Source organism: Oncorhynchus nerka, linkage group LG22 (genome assembly GCF_034236695.1).
Source record: "Oncorhynchus nerka isolate Pitt River linkage group LG22, Oner_Uvic_2.0, whole genome shotgun sequence".
Taxonomy (NCBI): Eukaryota; Metazoa; Chordata; class Actinopteri; order Salmoniformes; family Salmonidae; genus Oncorhynchus; species Oncorhynchus nerka.
In genome coordinates this window covers 29,046,310-29,063,711 of record NC_088417.1, presented here as the reverse complement: position 1 = coordinate 29,063,711, position 17,402 = coordinate 29,046,310, and the positions used below count along the sequence as shown (strand labels likewise).

Here is a 17,402-nt window from a genome sequence, read left to right as displayed (position 1 = left end):
CTGTCAGCCAATCAACATTCAGGGCTCGAACCACCCAGTTTATAACTGCAGTTAGAGTGCAGTACGAAACTACTGCGTCCAAAATAATTTTTGCAGTTATTATGCTATTACTGTGACCAAAACACCACAGTCGACTGCAGTTACTGCAGTTTCAAAACTGCAATATTTTGTTGTTAGCGAAACACAAGTGAAATGCTCGCACTGTGGAGCCATGACCACCCGCCAACGTGGTTGGTGAAATATACATTTTACCCGCCAACGCCAAAATATACCCACATACCCACACCCGCAGGTGTTCATTTTAGGCACTGGTTGCTATTGAATAATCTCCCATATTAAATAGAGGTAAAAGGACAGACTTGACTCAGTAGATTTTATAGTGGTTTTCCTTTTTGTATATATTTATTTTTGTCCCCATCTGAACATGACCTCTCGTCCAAGTGGATCGTTAAGACAGAGCTTCTCCTGAACTTGGCAAGTTGTTGTCTCCTGGGCACATAGCACTGTCCTCAAACACCGATTTCTCACATAAATGTACCCATTCATTCAGGTTACAGACCATGTAACTAGGCCTAGGACCCTAGACTTCGGAAGTGCAACAATATTGGCAGGCTAGTTTATTGGTTTTCGTAAACAACAGCCAGGGGCTCGCTCGGGCACAGGTTTGAATGTATTTTTTTTACATTGTAGCGTTGCCACCACAGAATGCAGAGGGGAGAGGAGATTGCAATGAAGAGAACCATTGATAATACATATGCAGATGGACTATACTTAGATTCCACTACACTCCTATAGGCGGGATGTGTCCGTCCTCTGTGCCTACCTGTCAGTGTGTGGACCAGCTCTGAGGTCTCCACCTCATATAGGTTGGCAGCCCGGTCCCAGGAAGCAGTGACCACCTGCTTGCCCCCTACCAGCCAGTCTGCAGCGATAACCACCCCTTGGTGGCTCTTCAAGGTGGTGGTGGCCACGCGGATGGTGGGGACCTCACTGCACGGACCCTCCCCGTCCCCGTCACCATCCTCCCTGTCTGAGAAGTCCAGCTCGTCGTCACACAGTGCCTAGGGCAGCGGGGGAAAAAAGAGGAACTGAGTTTCTTTACAGGGCCCTTATCTTAAAATGTATCTCCTCCTATTTAGGAGTAACTATGAGTGAGTTAGTGGTATGTGAGAGAGAGGACAGTGTATGAGTAAATGTACACATGAGAGAAAGGTCCTTATCTTCTTATGGCTGGGGGGCAGTATTGAGTAGCTTGGATGAATAAGGTGCCTAAAGTAAACGGCCTGCTCCTCAGTCTCAGTTGCTAATATATGCATATTATTATTAGTATTAGATAGAAAACACTCTAAAGTTTCTAAAACTGTTTGAATGATATCTGTGAGTATAACAGAAGTCATATGGCTGGCAAAATCCTGAGTTGAAATCAAAACAGGAAGTGAGAAATCTGAGCTTTGTATGTATTCACCAGAGTCCCCAATGAAATCCCCTTGAGATATTAATGATGTTGCACTGCGTAGGGGTTCCACTAGATGTCAACCAATAATATAAATTTTAATGAGACTTCTATGGTTTTGTGGGAGTGAATGGGAGCAGAATGTATCAGGTGTCTATCAAGCAGCCATTTTCTGATCACGCTTATTCCTCATGGCACCCACTTGCGTTCCATTGCCCATGAAGACAAGAAGGAATACTCTGGTTGGAACTTTATTGAAGCTATATGTTAAAAACATCCTAATGATTGATTCTGTACTTAGTTTGAAATGTTTCTTCGACCTGTAATATAACTTTTTAAAGTTTTTGTCCGATGTAACGCTGACCAGAATGAGCGTTTGGATATGTATACCAAACGTGCTAACAAAATAAGCTATTTGGACATAAATAACAGATATTATCGAACAAAACAAACATTTATTGTGGACCTGGGATTCCTGGAGTGCTTTCTGATGTAGATCATCAAAGGTCAGGGAATATTTATCATGTAATTTCTTGTTTATGTTGACACCATCGTTGCGGCTGTGGTGATTTTTACTTCTGAGCGCCGTCTCAGATTATTGCATGGGTTTATTTTTCCGCAAAGTTTTTTTTTTTTTTTATCTGACACAGCGGTTGCATTAAGGAGAGGTATATCTATAATTCCATGTGTATAACTTGTATTATCATCTACATTTATGATGAGTATTTCTGTTGAATCAATGTGGCTATGCAAAATGACGATGTTTTTGGAACTAGTGAATGTAACACGCCAATGTAAACTCCGATTTTTTTTATATAAATATGAACTTTATCAAACAAAACATACATGTATTGTGTAACATGAAGTCCTATGAGTGTCATCTGATGAAGATTATCAAAGTTTAGTGATGAATTTTCTCTATTTGTGCTTTTTTTCTCTCTCTCTTTGGCTGGTAAAATTGGCTGTGTATTTTAGTGAGTTGTTGGTGACCTAACATCATCGTTTGTGGTGCTTTCCCCGTAAATCCTATTTGAAATCGGACACTGTGGTGGGATTAACAACAAGACTACCTTGAAAACGATATAAGATACATGTACAGTGGGGCAAAAAAGTATTTAGTCAGCCACCAATTGTGCAAGTTCTCCCACTTAAAAAGATGAGGCCTGTAATTTTCATCATAGGTACACTCCAACTATGACAGACAAAATGAGGGGGAAAAAATGCAGAAAATCACATTGTAGGATTTTTAATGAATTTATTTGCAAAATATGGTGGAAAATAAGTATCTGGTCACCTACAAACAAGCAACATTTCTGGCTCTCACAGACCTGTAACTTCTTCTTTAAGAGGCTCCTCTGTCCTCCACTTGTTACCTGTATTAATGGCACCTGTTTGAACTTGTTATCAGTATAAAAGACACCTATCCACAACCTCAAACAGTCACACTCAAAACTCCACTATGGCCAAGACCAAAGAGCTGTCAAAGGACACCAGAAACAAAATTGTAGACCTGCACCAGGCTGGGAAGACTGTATATGCAATAGGTAAGCAGCTTGGTTTGAAGAAATCAACTGTGGGAGCAATTATTAGGAAATGGAAGACATACAAGACCACTGATAATCTCCCTTGATCTGGGGCTCCACGCAAGATCTCACCCCGTGGGGTCAAAATGATCACCAGAACGGTGAGCAAAAATCCCAGAACCACACGGGGGGACCTAGTGAATGACCTGCAGAGAGCTGGGACCAAAGTAACAAAGCCTACCATCAGTAACACACTACGCCGCCAGGGACTCAAATTCTGCAGTGCCAGACGTGTCCCCCTGCTTAAGCCAGTACATGTCCAGGCCCGTCTGAAGTTTGCTAGAGAGCATTTGGATGATCCAGAAGCAGATTGGGAGAATGTCATATGGTCAGATGAAACCAAAATATAACATTTTGGTAAAAACTCAACTCGTCGTGTTGAGGACAAAGAATGCCGAGTTGCATCCAAAGAACACCATACCTACTGTGAAGCATGGGGGTGGAAACATCATGCTTTGGGGCTGTTTTTCTGCAAAGGGACCAGGACGACTGATCCGTGTAAAGGAAAGAATGAATGGGGCCATGTATCGTGAGATTTTGAGTGAAAACCTCCTTCCATCAGGAAGGGCATTGAAGATTAAACGTGGCTGGGTCTTTCAGCATGACAATGATCCCAAACACACCGCCCGGGCAACGAAGGAGTGGCTTCGTAAGAAGCATTTCAAGGTCCTGGAGTGGCCTAGCCAGTCTCCAGATCTCAACCCCATAGAAAATCTTTGGAGGGAGTTGAAAGTCTGTGTTGCCCAGCAACAGCCCCAAAACATCACTGCTCTAGAGGAGATCTGCATGGAGGAATGGGCCAAAATACCAGCAACAGTGTGTGAAAACCTTGCAAAGACTTACAGAAAACATTTGACCTCTGTCATTGCCAACAAAGGGTATATAACAAAGTATTTAGATAAACTTTTGTTATTGACCAAATACTTATTTTCCACCATAGTTTGCAAATAAATTCATAAAAATCCTACAATGTGATTTTCTGGATTTTTTTCTCTCTCACTTTATCTGTCATAGTTGAAGTGTACCTAATGATGAAAATTACAGGCCCCTTTTAAGTGGGAGAACTTGCACAATTGGTGGCTGACTAAATACTTTTTTGCCCCACTGTATGTTTGTGGAATTTTAATTATGAGATTTCTGTTCTTTTGAATATGGCGCCCTGTACTTTCACTGGTTGTTGTCATATCGCGGGATTGCAGCCAGTTATATGAGAGATATGATGAAGGGTGGTGAATGAATCAGTGAGTGAGTGAGTGGGGCTGTGAGTAGAGGACAGGGAATGAGACTCACGCTGATATCTGCTAGAGGCGGGATGACGGGCAGTTGCACCATGTAGCGCCAGATGTGAGCCGTCTGGTCCCCAGACGCTGAGGAAACACGAACACACACACACACACAAACATGAATAAACACAGATGGACTGAGAAGTGTCACTTCAGCAAACACACCACCACACACACACAGGCAGTCATCGATCACATCTCGTAGTTCTAACGATGTGCCAACTCACAGCTACCATAGCAAACAAACACAGAGAGAACAGAGATTATGAATGGGACGATGAAACACGTCAAAATGGAGGGAAAGGTAAGTGAACACTCTCTGATGAGAGGGATGTTTCAACACATCTGTACTGAGGTGACGGCACAGTCGAACAATAGTTCAACAACAAGCACAGTTGAACAACAGCTGAACTAACTATAACAGTCATTGATGAATCTACAACACAGGTTAACACCTGCATGTGGTGTTTTTGTGGCATTACCATACGTTAGCATACCTGTCAGGGCCATCTGTTCCGTAGGGTGAAACTTGATGGAGTTGACAGATCCGGCATGGCCAGCATATCTAAGCAGACATTTTCCTGTCTCTATACTCCACAGAGCAGCAGAGTGGTCTGTGGGGAACATTGAAAAAAAAAAAAGTATTTATCCAAAACTTAGTGGCAAAACATTTCCCAGCAAGTTTACATCTAAAAACACCTCCTAGTACTTCATCATTCATCATCATTCAGTCATTAGACAATGATGTCCACCTCTTCATATGTTAACATGTAGCCTAAATGTGTATGTGTTATTTTTGAAGTTTATTCTTTCAAATGTATACATTTCGATTTCAGGTCCACCTTAGAGGTGACATATCTGACCTGCTGATGCGGTCCCAAGAACCACAGGTGAGTTCCGTGTGACCGCCAGGTCCCAGATGCCATCCCGGTGGCCCACATACTCCCTCAGGATCTGACACACAGCTCTGGACGTGGTGGCTTTGAAACTCGACACTATCTACAGAGAGGAGACACCACAATGTTCTCACTCACCAACCACACATTGGTGCTGGATGAGGCGAGTTTCCCCCTTACTACGTAAAGCGCTTTGAGTACCTCACCTGGTAAAAAGGCTCTGTAAAAGTCCAATCCATTACTGACACACCGGCTCACTACTACCCTGTGAACAGTAACTGTGCCTTATTCATTATTATTTTGGGGCGGCAGGTAGCCTAGTTATTAGAGCGTTGGGCCAGTAACCGAAAGGTTGCTGGATCGAATCCCGAGCTGGCAAGGTAAAAATCTGTTGTTTTGCCCCTGAACAAGGAAGTTCACTGTTCCCCGGTACTCCGTCATTGTAAAAAATAATTTGTTCTTAACTGACTTGCCTAGTTAAATAAAGGTCACATTCAGACTCAAAAGCACCATTATTGAACAACCAAAAGCAGAGAAAGATCATTGGAAATAGTGTTTGGGTTACAAATAGTGAGTTAGACATAAACATAAAAGTACAACACTATTTAACTGTGGAGTTAAATATTGAAACAAGGAAAAGCTTTCAGTCAATACAGACCTGTTCAGTCGTTCAATAAACATTTGCGGGAAAGGAAGTATTCATCTGAACCACAAGTTAGTTACAAAAGGGCTTTTGATAGCAGTAAATCATTACACAAGCTCTAATGATCTGAAACAGCTAGAATGTTTACATAGAAGCTTACTCTTACTTCCTCATAATCAACAATGAATGAGCATCAGTGTGTAGCACAGTGTGTAATCAAACATACCTTGCTCGTGGAGGCTTTGTACGTGGTCATCAGTTTCTGAGAGAGCTGGCTGGTACTGTGACTGGCTGTGTACGCACACGAAGATGAATACATGGTTCGATTGTTAGAGAAACAGGTTGGATTTCATTCTCAGAGAGGAAGGAATAAACACCCGTAGACTATAAAAAAACAAAATTAAAAAAACAATCTATTCGTCACAATCTTGGCTTTACTGCTGTGTCAACCCACGTAGTAATACTGTGATGTGATTCAGACTATATGCAAAGATAACAAAACTGTACCTTGTTCATTTGAATGGTTTAACACTAGGGTAGCACTTACATTTACTACAAGAAAAGCCAGTGAAAAGAAACTAGCAAATCAATTCATCAATTAACAATATCTAAGCCTATACCAAACGCAATACAACTTTATTATTCCTCAAGCGAAGACTAAATACTATACTTCAGGTTAACTGTACCTTTCGCTTTTAGAGCTCCTTTGCTCAGCTCTCCTCCATCGATGGTTTGTCCTTCGGATACTAGGCGCTCGTTGAGTGTATCAATTTCCCGGCGCACTGCAGAATTAGCGCACACACACGGTTATCGGACAACAGAGATGACAGACAGCCACTACAAAACCACAAGGAAGTCAATCAGCTTCCTCAAGATCAGTATTTCACCCCCACAAACATAAAACAAACCGGTGGATGAGCAGTAGACGACTGTGGCAGCCAATCAGTCCCCGAGCTGGCAAGGTAAAAATCTATTGTTCTGCCCCTGAACAAGGCAGTTTAACCCAATGTTCCCCGGTACTCCGTCATTGTAAGAAGTAATTTGTTCTTAACTGACTTGCCTAGTTAAATAAAGGTTACATTCAGACTCAAAAGCACCATTATTGGACAACCAGTACACAAGAAGAATGTAGCATATGGTCAAAAGCAGAGAAAGATCATTGGAAATATTATTTGGGTTACAAATAGTGAGTTTGACATAAACATAAAGGGGGCAGGCGTTCCTTCCTACAATACCTCCATAACATTATCCATTGATCAGTTACTATCTTTATGTAAATAGGCAAATCAATAATCATCCATTTTGTGCATTACATTAAATACACATGACACGCCCTCTTGTTCTCACTTACATTCTAAGTTTTCGATGTAGAGATTCTCAAACTCCCGCTCTATCTGGCCAAACAGGTCTAGTAGATTGCTCCGCAAGGACAGGGGCAATTTGGAGTCCTGCAAACAAACAAGAACTGTTAACTTCAACGTCATAAAATAAACAGCAGTTCCGTATCCATTGGACGGAAAAAGGGAAGCAGTTTCATTAAACAACCTCACATTCTGACAGGCGAATATCTATCCAGACATGACAAGCCATTGTTTTCTGTAACTGATGCAAAATAGACACCATTTTTGCACCGACTGTAACTATAGTAAGTAAATTCACTAACTAACACAGATGTCACGACCGTAAAACCAAGTTACAGACAGTAGTCCATCACAAGAACACAGCCATAAATGTCTCATTACAAAACGATATTGAACTACCTTTTGTTCTGACTTACCAGTATCTCCATTCTCTACAACTAACAGTTCCCAGTGAACAGTTTGCATGTACACAGATTAAAACTATGCAAAGAAAAGTAGGCCACCATGAAAAGTCATACGGTTTTGAAAGCTACTGAAACTGCTGCTATCCATATAGTTGAAGTCGGAAGTACACTTAGGTTGGAGTCATTAAAACTCGTTTTTCAAACACTCCACAAATTTCTTGGGAACAAACTATAGTTTTGGCAAGTCGGTTAGGACATCTACGTTGTGCATGACACAAGTCATTTATCCAACAATTGTTTACAGACAGATTATTTCACTTATCATTTACGGAATCACAATTCCAGTGGGTCAGAAGTTTACATACTGTACACTACGTTGACTGTGCCTTGAAACAGCTTGGAAAATTCCAGAAAATTATGTCATGGCTTTAGAAGCTTCTGATAGGCTAATTAACATAATTTGAGTCAATTGGAGGTGTACCTGTGGATGTATTTCAAGGCCTACCTTCAAACTCAGTGCCTCTTTGCTTAACATCATGGGAAAATCAAAAGAAATCAGCCCCCAAAAATTGTAGACCTCCACAAGTCTGGTTCATCCTTGGGAGCAATTTCCAAACGTCTGAAGGTACCACGTTCATCTGTACAAATAGTACGCAAGCATAAACACCATGGGACCATGCAGCCGTCATACCGCTCAGGAAGGAGACGCATTCTGTCTCCTAGAGATGAACGTACTTTGGTGCGAAAAGTGCAAATCAATCCCAGAACAACAGTAAAGGACCTTGTGAAGATGCTGGAGGAAAAAGATGCAAAAGTATCTATATCCACAGTAAAATGTGTCCTATATCGACATAACCTGAAAGGCCGCTCAGCAAGGAAGAAGCCACTGCTCCAAAACCGCCATAAAAAGCTAGACTACGGTTTGCAACTGCACATGGGGACGAAGATGGTACTTTTTGGAGAAATGTCCTCTGGTCTGATGAAGCAAAAATAGAACTGTTTGGCCATAAAGACCATCGTTATGTTTGGAGGAAAAAGGGGGAGGCTTTCAAGCTGAAGAACACCCTCCCAACTGTGAAGCACGGGGGTGACAGCATCATGTTGTGGGGGTGCTTTGCTGCAGGGGGGACTGGTGCACTTCACAAAATGGATGGCATCATGAGGCAGGAAAATTATGTGGATATATTGAAGCAACATCTCGAGACATCAGTCAGGAAGTTAAAGCTTGGTCGCAAATGGGTCTTCCAAATGGACAATGACCCCAAGCATACTTCCAAAGTTGTGGCAAAATGGCTTAAGTACAACAAAGTCAGGGTATTGGAGTGGCCATCACAAAGCAGTGACCTCAATCCGATAGAAAAGTTGTGGGCAGAACTGAAAAAGCGTGTGCGAGCAAGGAGGCCTACAAACCTGAATCAGTTACACCAGCTTCTGACCCACTGGGAATGTGATGAAAGAAATAAAAGCTGAAAGAAATAATTCTCTCTACTATTATTCTGACATTTCACATTCTTAAAATAAAATGGTGATACTAACTGACCTAAGACAGGGAATTTTACTCTGATTAAATGTCAAGAATTGTGAAAAACTGAGTTCAAATGTATTTGGCTAAGGTCTATGTAAACTTCCGACTTCAACTGTAGCTTAGTCACTAAACTGTAATATGACATGAGGAAACCAAATAGCCTATTTCTCAGTTCTTTAAATTGGCACACACCCAACACGTTCAAGACCACGAGAGTGAGTGAGAATGAGGTTAACCACTCTCTCGCCATTCAGTCAATGGCACATGTAAACACCCTATGTATACATTTTTTTTTAAAGGCAAGCAGCCAGCCCCTTGAGTCTTTCAAAGCTGCTCAATTATGTGCATAAAGATCTCCTTGGTTAGCGAGTGAAAGGATATGAGGGCCTAACCTCTAGTGTAGTAGTAGATTCTGCCAAGATGGCACCGACGGAGAGGGCAGCCTCGCTTTCTAGTTCTTAGAAAACTTTGCAGTATTTTGTTTTTCATGTATTATTTCTTACACTGTTAGCCCAGAAGATGTTATGTGCTATTACATACAGCCGGAAGAACTATTAGATATCAGAGTGGCGGTAACTCAGCACTATGCCGCTCTGACACTGCTTGTCCAAATATTCCTTTACTTAGATTTGTGTTTATTGGATATATGTTGTGAAATTGTTATATATTACTTGTTAGATATTGCTGCACTGTCGGAACTAGAAGCACAAGCATTTACATCTGCTAAACACGTGTATGTGACCCAAATATTTTGATTTGATTTGATACAGTGGCTGGCGGATGGATACGGTCAACAATGAGCCAACGGTACTGGAGATGGAGAGCCTTGATGAAAAGAATACTCATACCTGCACAAGCGGACGGTATTAAAACTTGATGAGACAACAGCAGCTTGTGGTACTGTTACTGTATGCTCAGAGCAAATAGAATGGATAGATAGGCCAATGACAGGCTAGGGACTGTCTAGAGAACTGATGCCAGTCACCTGAAAACAACGTCACCCCAGTATACTTAGGTCTAGGTTATGCTTATTCGGCATGACAACTCACACTTGAGGCTAGCCTACACCATTTATTAACAACGCCCAAAACATTGAGAGGACAAATTCTAACGTAATTTCTGTACTGTACTGCTGTCAACTTCCTTTTTATTGGTATAATGATAAGATGGTCTTGATCAAACAGTATGCCTAGGATTTATTATCTCACTGACTGAGGTAACAAACACTGTGTTTGCATCAGAGATGGTGCCTGACTGTCTGTCTCATCAAAAAGCTCTTAGTCTTGCTGTTAGAGACAAATCAACTGTATTTGAATTCCAAATAGACCTTACATGTGAGACACTATCTGATTGATTGTGGAGGTATGGTTAATCACTAACTTATTTGACTTAAAAATTAAGCCAGGAATTTTAAATAGAGATAGGCTAATTCACTTATTTAATGTATTGAGTCAATAATTTAACATTCATGTATTTTCAGCAACTCTGGCACTAAAGTAGACAATGTCTTTATCCTCTTCTCTGAAAGAGGATTTTTAATAGGCTACTACCATGGCTAACAGCACACACATTTGATTAACTAGCCTACACACACACTGTGTACACACTTGACTAACTACACACGTTTCCGTTTCAAAATTAAAAATTAAAAAACTAGGCTAAATATGCACCTCGGTCCCCAAGAGACCACGAGAAACATGATGTACAGTACCAGTCAAAAGTTTGGACACACATACTCATTCAAGGGATTTTCTTTATTTTTACTATTTTCTAAGCTGTCATCAAAGCAAAGTGTGGCTACTTTGAAGAATCTCAAATATCAAATATATTTTAATTTGTTTCACACTTTTTTGGTTACTACATGATTCCATATGTGTTATTTCATAGTGATGTCTTCACTATTATTATACAATGTAGAAAATAGTAAAAATAAAGAAAAACCCCGGAATGAGTAGGTGTGTTCAAACTTTTGACTGGTACTGTATGTCTACACTTTCTCTGAGAAAGTCCATCTTACTTAAAGCATGTTGCAACACCAGGTAGAAAGCAAGTCGCAAAAACCGTCAGATTACTGTCCTCTCTCCCTGGTAATATTACAGAAACAAACCTCCCACCAACAACAGGTTGACAATTGACAATGCTAATCAACATACAATGATTGGCTATTTTACATTTTTTACTGTAATGGTTTCAATTTCAGTAGTACATCACCACATCTTAACAACTAACATTATAAGCAGATACAAGCCAACTGCTTTTTAAAACGTTCATATGTTTTAGAGAAAGAGAGATAGAGCATGTGTGTGTGCACATGTACGTTTGTGTATTAAGGTCCCGTGTCTACTGTGTGTGTTTACTGCGGTAGGCAGCTCACTCACCTGTCCGTCCAGCATATCTCTCTGCATGCCTGTCACTGTGCGCTGCTCCTGGTCAGTGCTGTTGCTGCGCCGAATGGACAGGCTGTGGGACTTGCGCTTCTGCTTGGTGTGACGGGCGGCGGCACTGCTTCCACTCTCTACAGGCATCCCTCCTCTGTGACGTCCTCCGGTTCACTTCCTACCTGAGGCTGAGCAAACACAACCCATGGTTCAACCCTGGCTGTCAGGTTTCACATTACTGCTCTCTGCTGGCGCCTGGAGAATGGCTGTCCTAAATGGAACCCTATTCCCTATATAGTGCACTACTTTCAACCATAGGCCCCAATATAGCGCACTACTTTTGACCAGAGTCCTACAGGCCCTGGTCAAAAGTAGTGCACTGTAAAGGGAATAGGGTGCCATTTGAGACAAAGCCAGAGGCTTTGTTGTTCTGATCATAGCACTGCTGTTTAATAGACTTCCCTTGTAGTGTAGCTACAGGATAGTAAACATTCACTCTATCTAGGCAAGTTATCAGGACAATGAGAATGAGTCAATTGTCCATATACTAGAGCAGTAGACATTCAATATGATCATGCAAAAGATGTGAGCATTTCAAAAGCCAAAGAAAGCAAGACTACTCCCAAATGGCATTTTATTCCCTAGTATAAAATGCCCTACTTTAGACCAAAACCCTGTGCTCGTCAAAAGTAGTGCACTATATAGATATGGAATAGGGTGATATTATGGACACAACCTGGGACATGGAAATAAGGATGCATACCATTAGTGAGAAGCAGCATGACAAGTACATCGTTGCATCCTAAACTGGCAGGTAATGAAGGTGATCACAATGATGTGGGTGGCCAGTAGCCTAGTCTCCACAGTTGATGGAGAAAGCCCTCAAAGACACCACTGGCTGGACAGACAGATGGAAAAACAAGATGTCAATAAACGGGTAAAAGAGTGATCTGGAGAGCAATTTGCTTAGAAATCTGACTTCCACACTTGGATTCGAAAGAGACAAGACAGCAATGAGAACACAACAAATGCGAAACAACGTATTGATAGAGATGATGCTGCATCGGTAGTAGGGGTTGTTTGATTTTGAGTTGCTTTACTATTAGCTATGTGAATTAGTTAGCTATGAGAGAACCAGTCAATTAGCTACCAATGGCATGTATAACTAGCTTGTTAGTACACGCCAACTAGCAGGCTAATAATGTTTGCATGCAACCTGTTATAGTCATGCAGACAGGCCTTCAAGCAGTAGCTATGGTTAGCAAGGCTGCCTTATATATCAAGGCCATTACTACCGGTACCTAACTAACGTTAGTTGGAGTACATACTCAGACGGAGAACGCAGCTAGCTAGCCTCAATTTCTAACTACGCTACTAACGTTAGCTAACTAACTGGCTCTGAAAATTCTTTTTTTTTCAACACAGTAGTACTCTAACTAAGCTACTTACTTTATAAAAGGTAACTACGCAAGTGTCTTTTGAAGGTCGTAGAAAAATAAAGCGAGAGATCACGTATATTTCCAGACAATTGGCTCTCGGTTTATGATACGAGTCGGCTCATGAATCAAGCGTCATGGGACACAAGCAACGCGAGGCTTTGGTGGACGAGAAAGGCAACCAAGGAATTGTCAAAAAGTTACTTATTTGATTTGACAGTCGTAGAGATATCTCAGATAGTTAGGGGACACAGACAAATATCTAATCTATTGTGAGTCGCTACAACGTTGCAAATTAATACGTTTGACTGTTTTAGCTGATGTAGCCTTCATAAAAAAAATCGTAGGAGATGCTGCAAGTGCTGCTATGTCATGTGATAAGGCATACGTTTCCCATCACTAGCCAATACGATTTCCGTTTCTGTAAGAACCAATGATAAACTCAAACGTCAGCGATAAGCAAATTTACAAGGAGGCTTACCAATGTGTGTACTGATAATCGTCGGAAACAGAATGTAAGTAAAACATAATTTCTAGTGCTGAAACTGCATTTATAAGGAGTTGTGCTTTCTTATCAGCGATTGTGTAGACCGTATTCACGTGGATAGGTCGTTGTCCAAGGTTTAATTCCACTTGAAAGCGGGAGGTGGTTCGATGGCGTGTTGGCGACCCCATCCTATCTGATTGGTCTTCGTTTTTGGTCTGGCGATGGTGCGCGGCTTGTGGGCGGTGCTTCGGGTGGTGTCCAGCGAGGGACGGGCTTTGTTAAAGCCAAATATACCTGTTTCTGGAAGACTAGGCATTCCAAGAAATCCTATATTTCACTCCACGTCTGTCTCTTTGACGAATATATCAAGGTAGGTATTGGCTTTTTACTTACATGTATGCATTTGTTTACTATTTTGCTATTGTCTGCAGCAGCAAACGCATCGTTTCTCGTGTCTGTGTATTGTGCTTCCGTTAAACGTTACATGCGCCTGTTCTATTAATAGCCTACATAGGCATGTATTTAGAGCCTTCTTGCCTCATATTACTGTACTTGAATTCAACTATATCTTCAAATAGTCTCCTGTCTAAATATAATGTCATATGCACCAATAACCAAGTCATTCCAATGTAGGTCCGGAAACCTATAACCTATATGCGCCCATCCGCTAATCAAATTGTTGTTCTGCTCAGCAGTGAGGTGAGAAAGCTGCGAGGGTCTGCAGTCGGGATGCCTGAAATTAATACAGATAACCTGGACGAGAAGCAGGTCCAGCTGCTGGCAGAGATGTGTATCCTTATTGATGAGAACGACCAGAAGACTGGAGCAGACAGCAAAAAGAACTGCCACCTCAACTCTAATATTGACAAAGGTAGAGTGACAGCCCTATGGCTATGTGTCATTTCTGATTATTGCTGATATATACCCCATGTGTATCTCAAGTTGGTCAACATTGTTGCAACTCACATTGACATGGAGTAATTGCCCTAATTTCTGTACTCTCTGTCACCATGGGGACGCATGGCAAATTGCCCCAAAACGCAATGATCAAGAGCCAGTCCCGCCCTTCTCAAAGCTCTATATGACTATAATAATAATACTGCTGTGTAACTGAAGTTGTATGCCTTGTATGTGAGTTCAATCATTCGCCTTGATCTTAGTCAGTGAAATTCATAATACTTGATTGCACATTGTTTAACTCTAATATTAAAGTGGAGTCAGATATGAAATGTAGATGATTTAACCCACTATAACATTTGCTCTATATACTACACATATGAAAGCTGTGTTGCAAAGCCATGCAGCTCACGGTCATGTTGAATGGTAAACTAATCAGATCCCTTCTTCTGCTCCAGGCTTATTGCATCGTGCATTCAGCGTCTTCCTGTTCAACAGTGAAGACGAGCTGCTCTTACAGCAGAGATCTGATGCTAAGATCACGTTTCCAGGTCAGTAAACCTCCCGCTGACTCTTAATCACTGATGTAACTTTTGTGTGCATCCATACCTATGGTTATCAGATCAGTAGTGGAATAATGACTTGTTTCCCCTCCCTGTTTTCTGTGCAGGGTGTTATACCAACACATGCTGCAGTCACCCCTTACACACATCCAGTGAGCTGGAGGAGCTAGAGGCCATCGGGGTGAGGAGAGCTGCATCAAGACGACTGGAAGCAGAGCTGGGAATTCCCATGGATCAGGTACAGCTTTCATAGGTTATTCCCAGGTTATTACAATGTACTCACCATTTCATCATGTAATTTCTCAGTAAATATCTAGTAAGTTGTGCCAGTAAATTAAAGTGCAACTGGCTTTATTTTATGAAGTGTATATAGTATTGAGACGGTGTTTGAGAGCTTTGAGATATGTATGATGTTGTAAGATGTAGCCACTGTATGTTTGATAATAGTTGCCCTTTCTTCTGATCATGTCCAATGGTTCACCCTCAGGTTCCACCAGAGGAGATGACCTATTTGACCCGTATCCACTACAAGGCCCAGTCAGACGGTGTGTGGGGGGAACATGAGATCGACTACATCCTCTTCATGCAGAAAGACATAGAGGTGAACCCAGACCCCAACGAGATCAAGACCCACTGTTATGTCACCAAAGAGGAGCTGAAAGAGATGCTGAAGAAGGCCAAGAACAACGAGTTACTGATGACGCCCTGGTTCAGCCTCATCGCAGAGACCTTCCTGTTCCAGTGGTGGGACAACCTGCAGAACCTCAAACAGTTCATGGATCATGACAAAATACACAGGATGTGATTCTGCGTGGGATGTGAATCTTTGGTTACCTCCCAAAATAGCACTTTATTCCCTAGGGGCCCTGGTAAAAAGCAGTACACTACATAGGGAATAAGGTACCATTTGGGATGTAGACAATGTTTGTGTGGGGTTTACATTGAAAGCTGCTATGAGGGATGTAGGGTACTTTAGTCTTACTAGAGTTTGAGAGTTGATACTTTTTTTTAGATTTCTGTAAATTGAATAGAAAGAATGTGGTAGGAATGAAAGTCAAATGGAATTGACTCTTGTTTAAAAAAGGAATGATTATGAGGCTGTATTGAGATATGATTTTTGTATAGCTTGTTCTGTATAGCATTTGTTTTATGCAGTAGCTATATAAGTGCCTAACTGTCACTGAGGCTAAGGTTGTTATGAACGTTGTTTTTAGCGATCTGGCACTGTTTCCCATTTCCCATTGTATAGTAATGTAAATGTATTATATGAATAAGCAGAATTTTTGTTGCGTTTGACTTCAATAAAATATCTAATTAGGAAATCAAATAATTTTACAAGTAATAGAATTGTCCAGTAAATATGTTCTTAAATAGAGCCAGATACCTCTGACAATGCACTTCACAGCATTGAACAGTAGGTGGCAGTAAACACCCACCTTAGTTTCAAAGGCTCATTTGGTGTGGGGGGGTTTCAGGAATGTGTTAAACTGCTGTGCATTTAACATTACATTTAAGTCATTTAGCAGACGCTCTTATCCAGAGCGACTTACAAATTGGTGCTTTCACCTTATGACATCCAGTGGAACAGCCACTTTACAATAGTGCATCTAGGTCTTTTAAGGGGGGTGAGAAGGATTACTTTATCCTATCCTAGGTATTCCTTAAAGAGGTGGGGTTTCAGGTGTCTCCGGAAGGTGGTGATTGACTCCGCTGTCCTGGCGTCGTGAGGGAGTTTGTTCCACCATTGGGGGGCCAGAGCAGCGAACAGTTTTGACTGGGCTGAGCGGGAACTGTACTTCCTCAGTGGTAGGGAGGCGAGCAGGCCAGAGGTGGATGAACGCAGTGCCCTTGTTTGGGTGTAGGGCCTGATCAGAGCCTGGAGGTACTGAGGTGCCGTTCCCCTCACAGCTCCGTAGGCAAGCACCATGGTCTTGTAGCGGATGCGAGCTTCAACTGGAAGCCAGTGGAGAGAGCGGAGGAGCGGGGTGACGTGAGAGAACTTGGGAAGGTTGAACACCAGACGGGCTGCGGCGTTCTGGATGAGTTGTAGGGGTTTAATGGCACAGGCAGGGAGCCCAGCCAACAGCGAGTTGCAGTAATCCAGACGGGGAGATGACAAGTGCCTGGATTAGGACCTGCGCCGCTTCCTGTGTGAGGCAGGGTCGTACTCTGCGGATGTTGTAGAGCATGAACCTACAGGAACGGGCCACCGCCTTGATGTTATTTGAGAACGACAGGGTGTTGTCCAGGATCACGCCAAGGTTCTTAGCGCTCTGGGACGAGGACACAATGGAGTTGTCAACCGTGATGGCGAGATCATGGAACGGGCAGTCCTTCCCGGGAGGAAGAGCAGCTCCGTCTTGCCGAGGTTCAGCTTGAGGTGATGATCCGTCATCCACACTGATATGTCTGCCAGACATGCAGAGATGCGATTCGCCACCTGGTCGTCAGAAGGGGGAAAGGAGAAGATTAATTGTGTGTCGTCTGCATAGC

The 17,402-nt window shown here is 42.1% G+C and overlaps 2 protein-coding genes across 6 annotated transcripts in view; one reads left to right on the top strand and one right to left on the bottom strand.

Moving 5' to 3' along the window:
• LOC115105086 (WD repeat-containing protein 37-like) overlaps positions 1-13,532 on the bottom strand; it is a 34,655-nt gene extending 21,123 nt beyond the window's left edge. The window contains exons 1-10 of one of the 4 annotated variants that reach the window (XM_029626668.2): positions 13,444-13,532; positions 12,290-12,424; positions 11,527-11,714; positions 7,210-7,306; positions 6,545-6,640; positions 6,085-6,149; positions 5,183-5,318; positions 4,817-4,933; positions 4,327-4,403; positions 824-1,061 (exon numbers count right to left, since the gene is read on the bottom strand). In XM_029626668.2, coding sequence (XP_029482528.1) covers positions 824-1,061; positions 4,327-4,403; positions 4,817-4,933; positions 5,183-5,318; positions 6,085-6,149; positions 6,545-6,640; positions 7,210-7,306; positions 11,527-11,673 — 973 coding nt within the window. In that variant the 5' untranslated portion in view covers positions 11,674-11,714; positions 12,290-12,424; positions 13,444-13,532. Of the gene's footprint in view, positions 1-823; positions 1,062-4,326; positions 4,404-4,816; positions 4,934-5,182; positions 5,319-6,084; positions 6,150-6,544; positions 6,641-7,209; positions 7,307-11,526; positions 11,715-12,289; positions 12,425-12,975; positions 13,357-13,443 lie in introns of those variants that run through there. The other 3 variants (XM_029626667.2, XM_029626670.2, XM_029626669.2) reach the window with 3 other exon arrangements.
• Positions 13,533-13,670: 138 nt separating this feature from the next.
• On the top strand, positions 13,671-16,239 carry idi1 (isopentenyl-diphosphate delta isomerase 1). 2 transcript variants are annotated; one of them, XM_029626672.2, is made up of 5 exons: positions 13,671-13,819; positions 14,145-14,320; positions 14,805-14,897; positions 15,017-15,147; positions 15,397-16,239. In XM_029626672.2, the coding sequence occupies exons 1-5, from the start codon at positions 13,671-13,673 to the stop codon at positions 15,712-15,714; spliced, it is 867 nt and encodes a 288-aa protein (XP_029482532.1). In that variant the 3' UTR covers positions 15,715-16,239. The 2 variants fall into 2 exon arrangements, with proteins under 2 accessions (XP_029482532.1, XP_029482531.1); XM_029626671.2 differs by having other exon boundaries at positions 14,142-14,320.
• Positions 16,240-17,402: the final 1,163 nt, after the last annotated feature.

Bases quoted from the DNA above. Each gene is read 5' to 3' on its own strand.
- idi1 (XM_029626671.2), top strand. From the start codon at position 13,671: ATGGTGCGCGGCTTGTGGGCGGTGCTTCGGGTGGTGTCCAGCGAGGGA. The intron at 14,321-14,804 runs GTAGAGTGACAG...CTTCTGCTCCAG, and splicing joins CAACTCTAATATTGACAAAG to GCTTATTGCATCGTGCATTC. The intron at 14,898-15,016 runs GTCAGTAAACCT...TTTTCTGTGCAG, and splicing joins TGCTAAGATCACGTTTCCAG to GGTGTTATACCAACACATGC.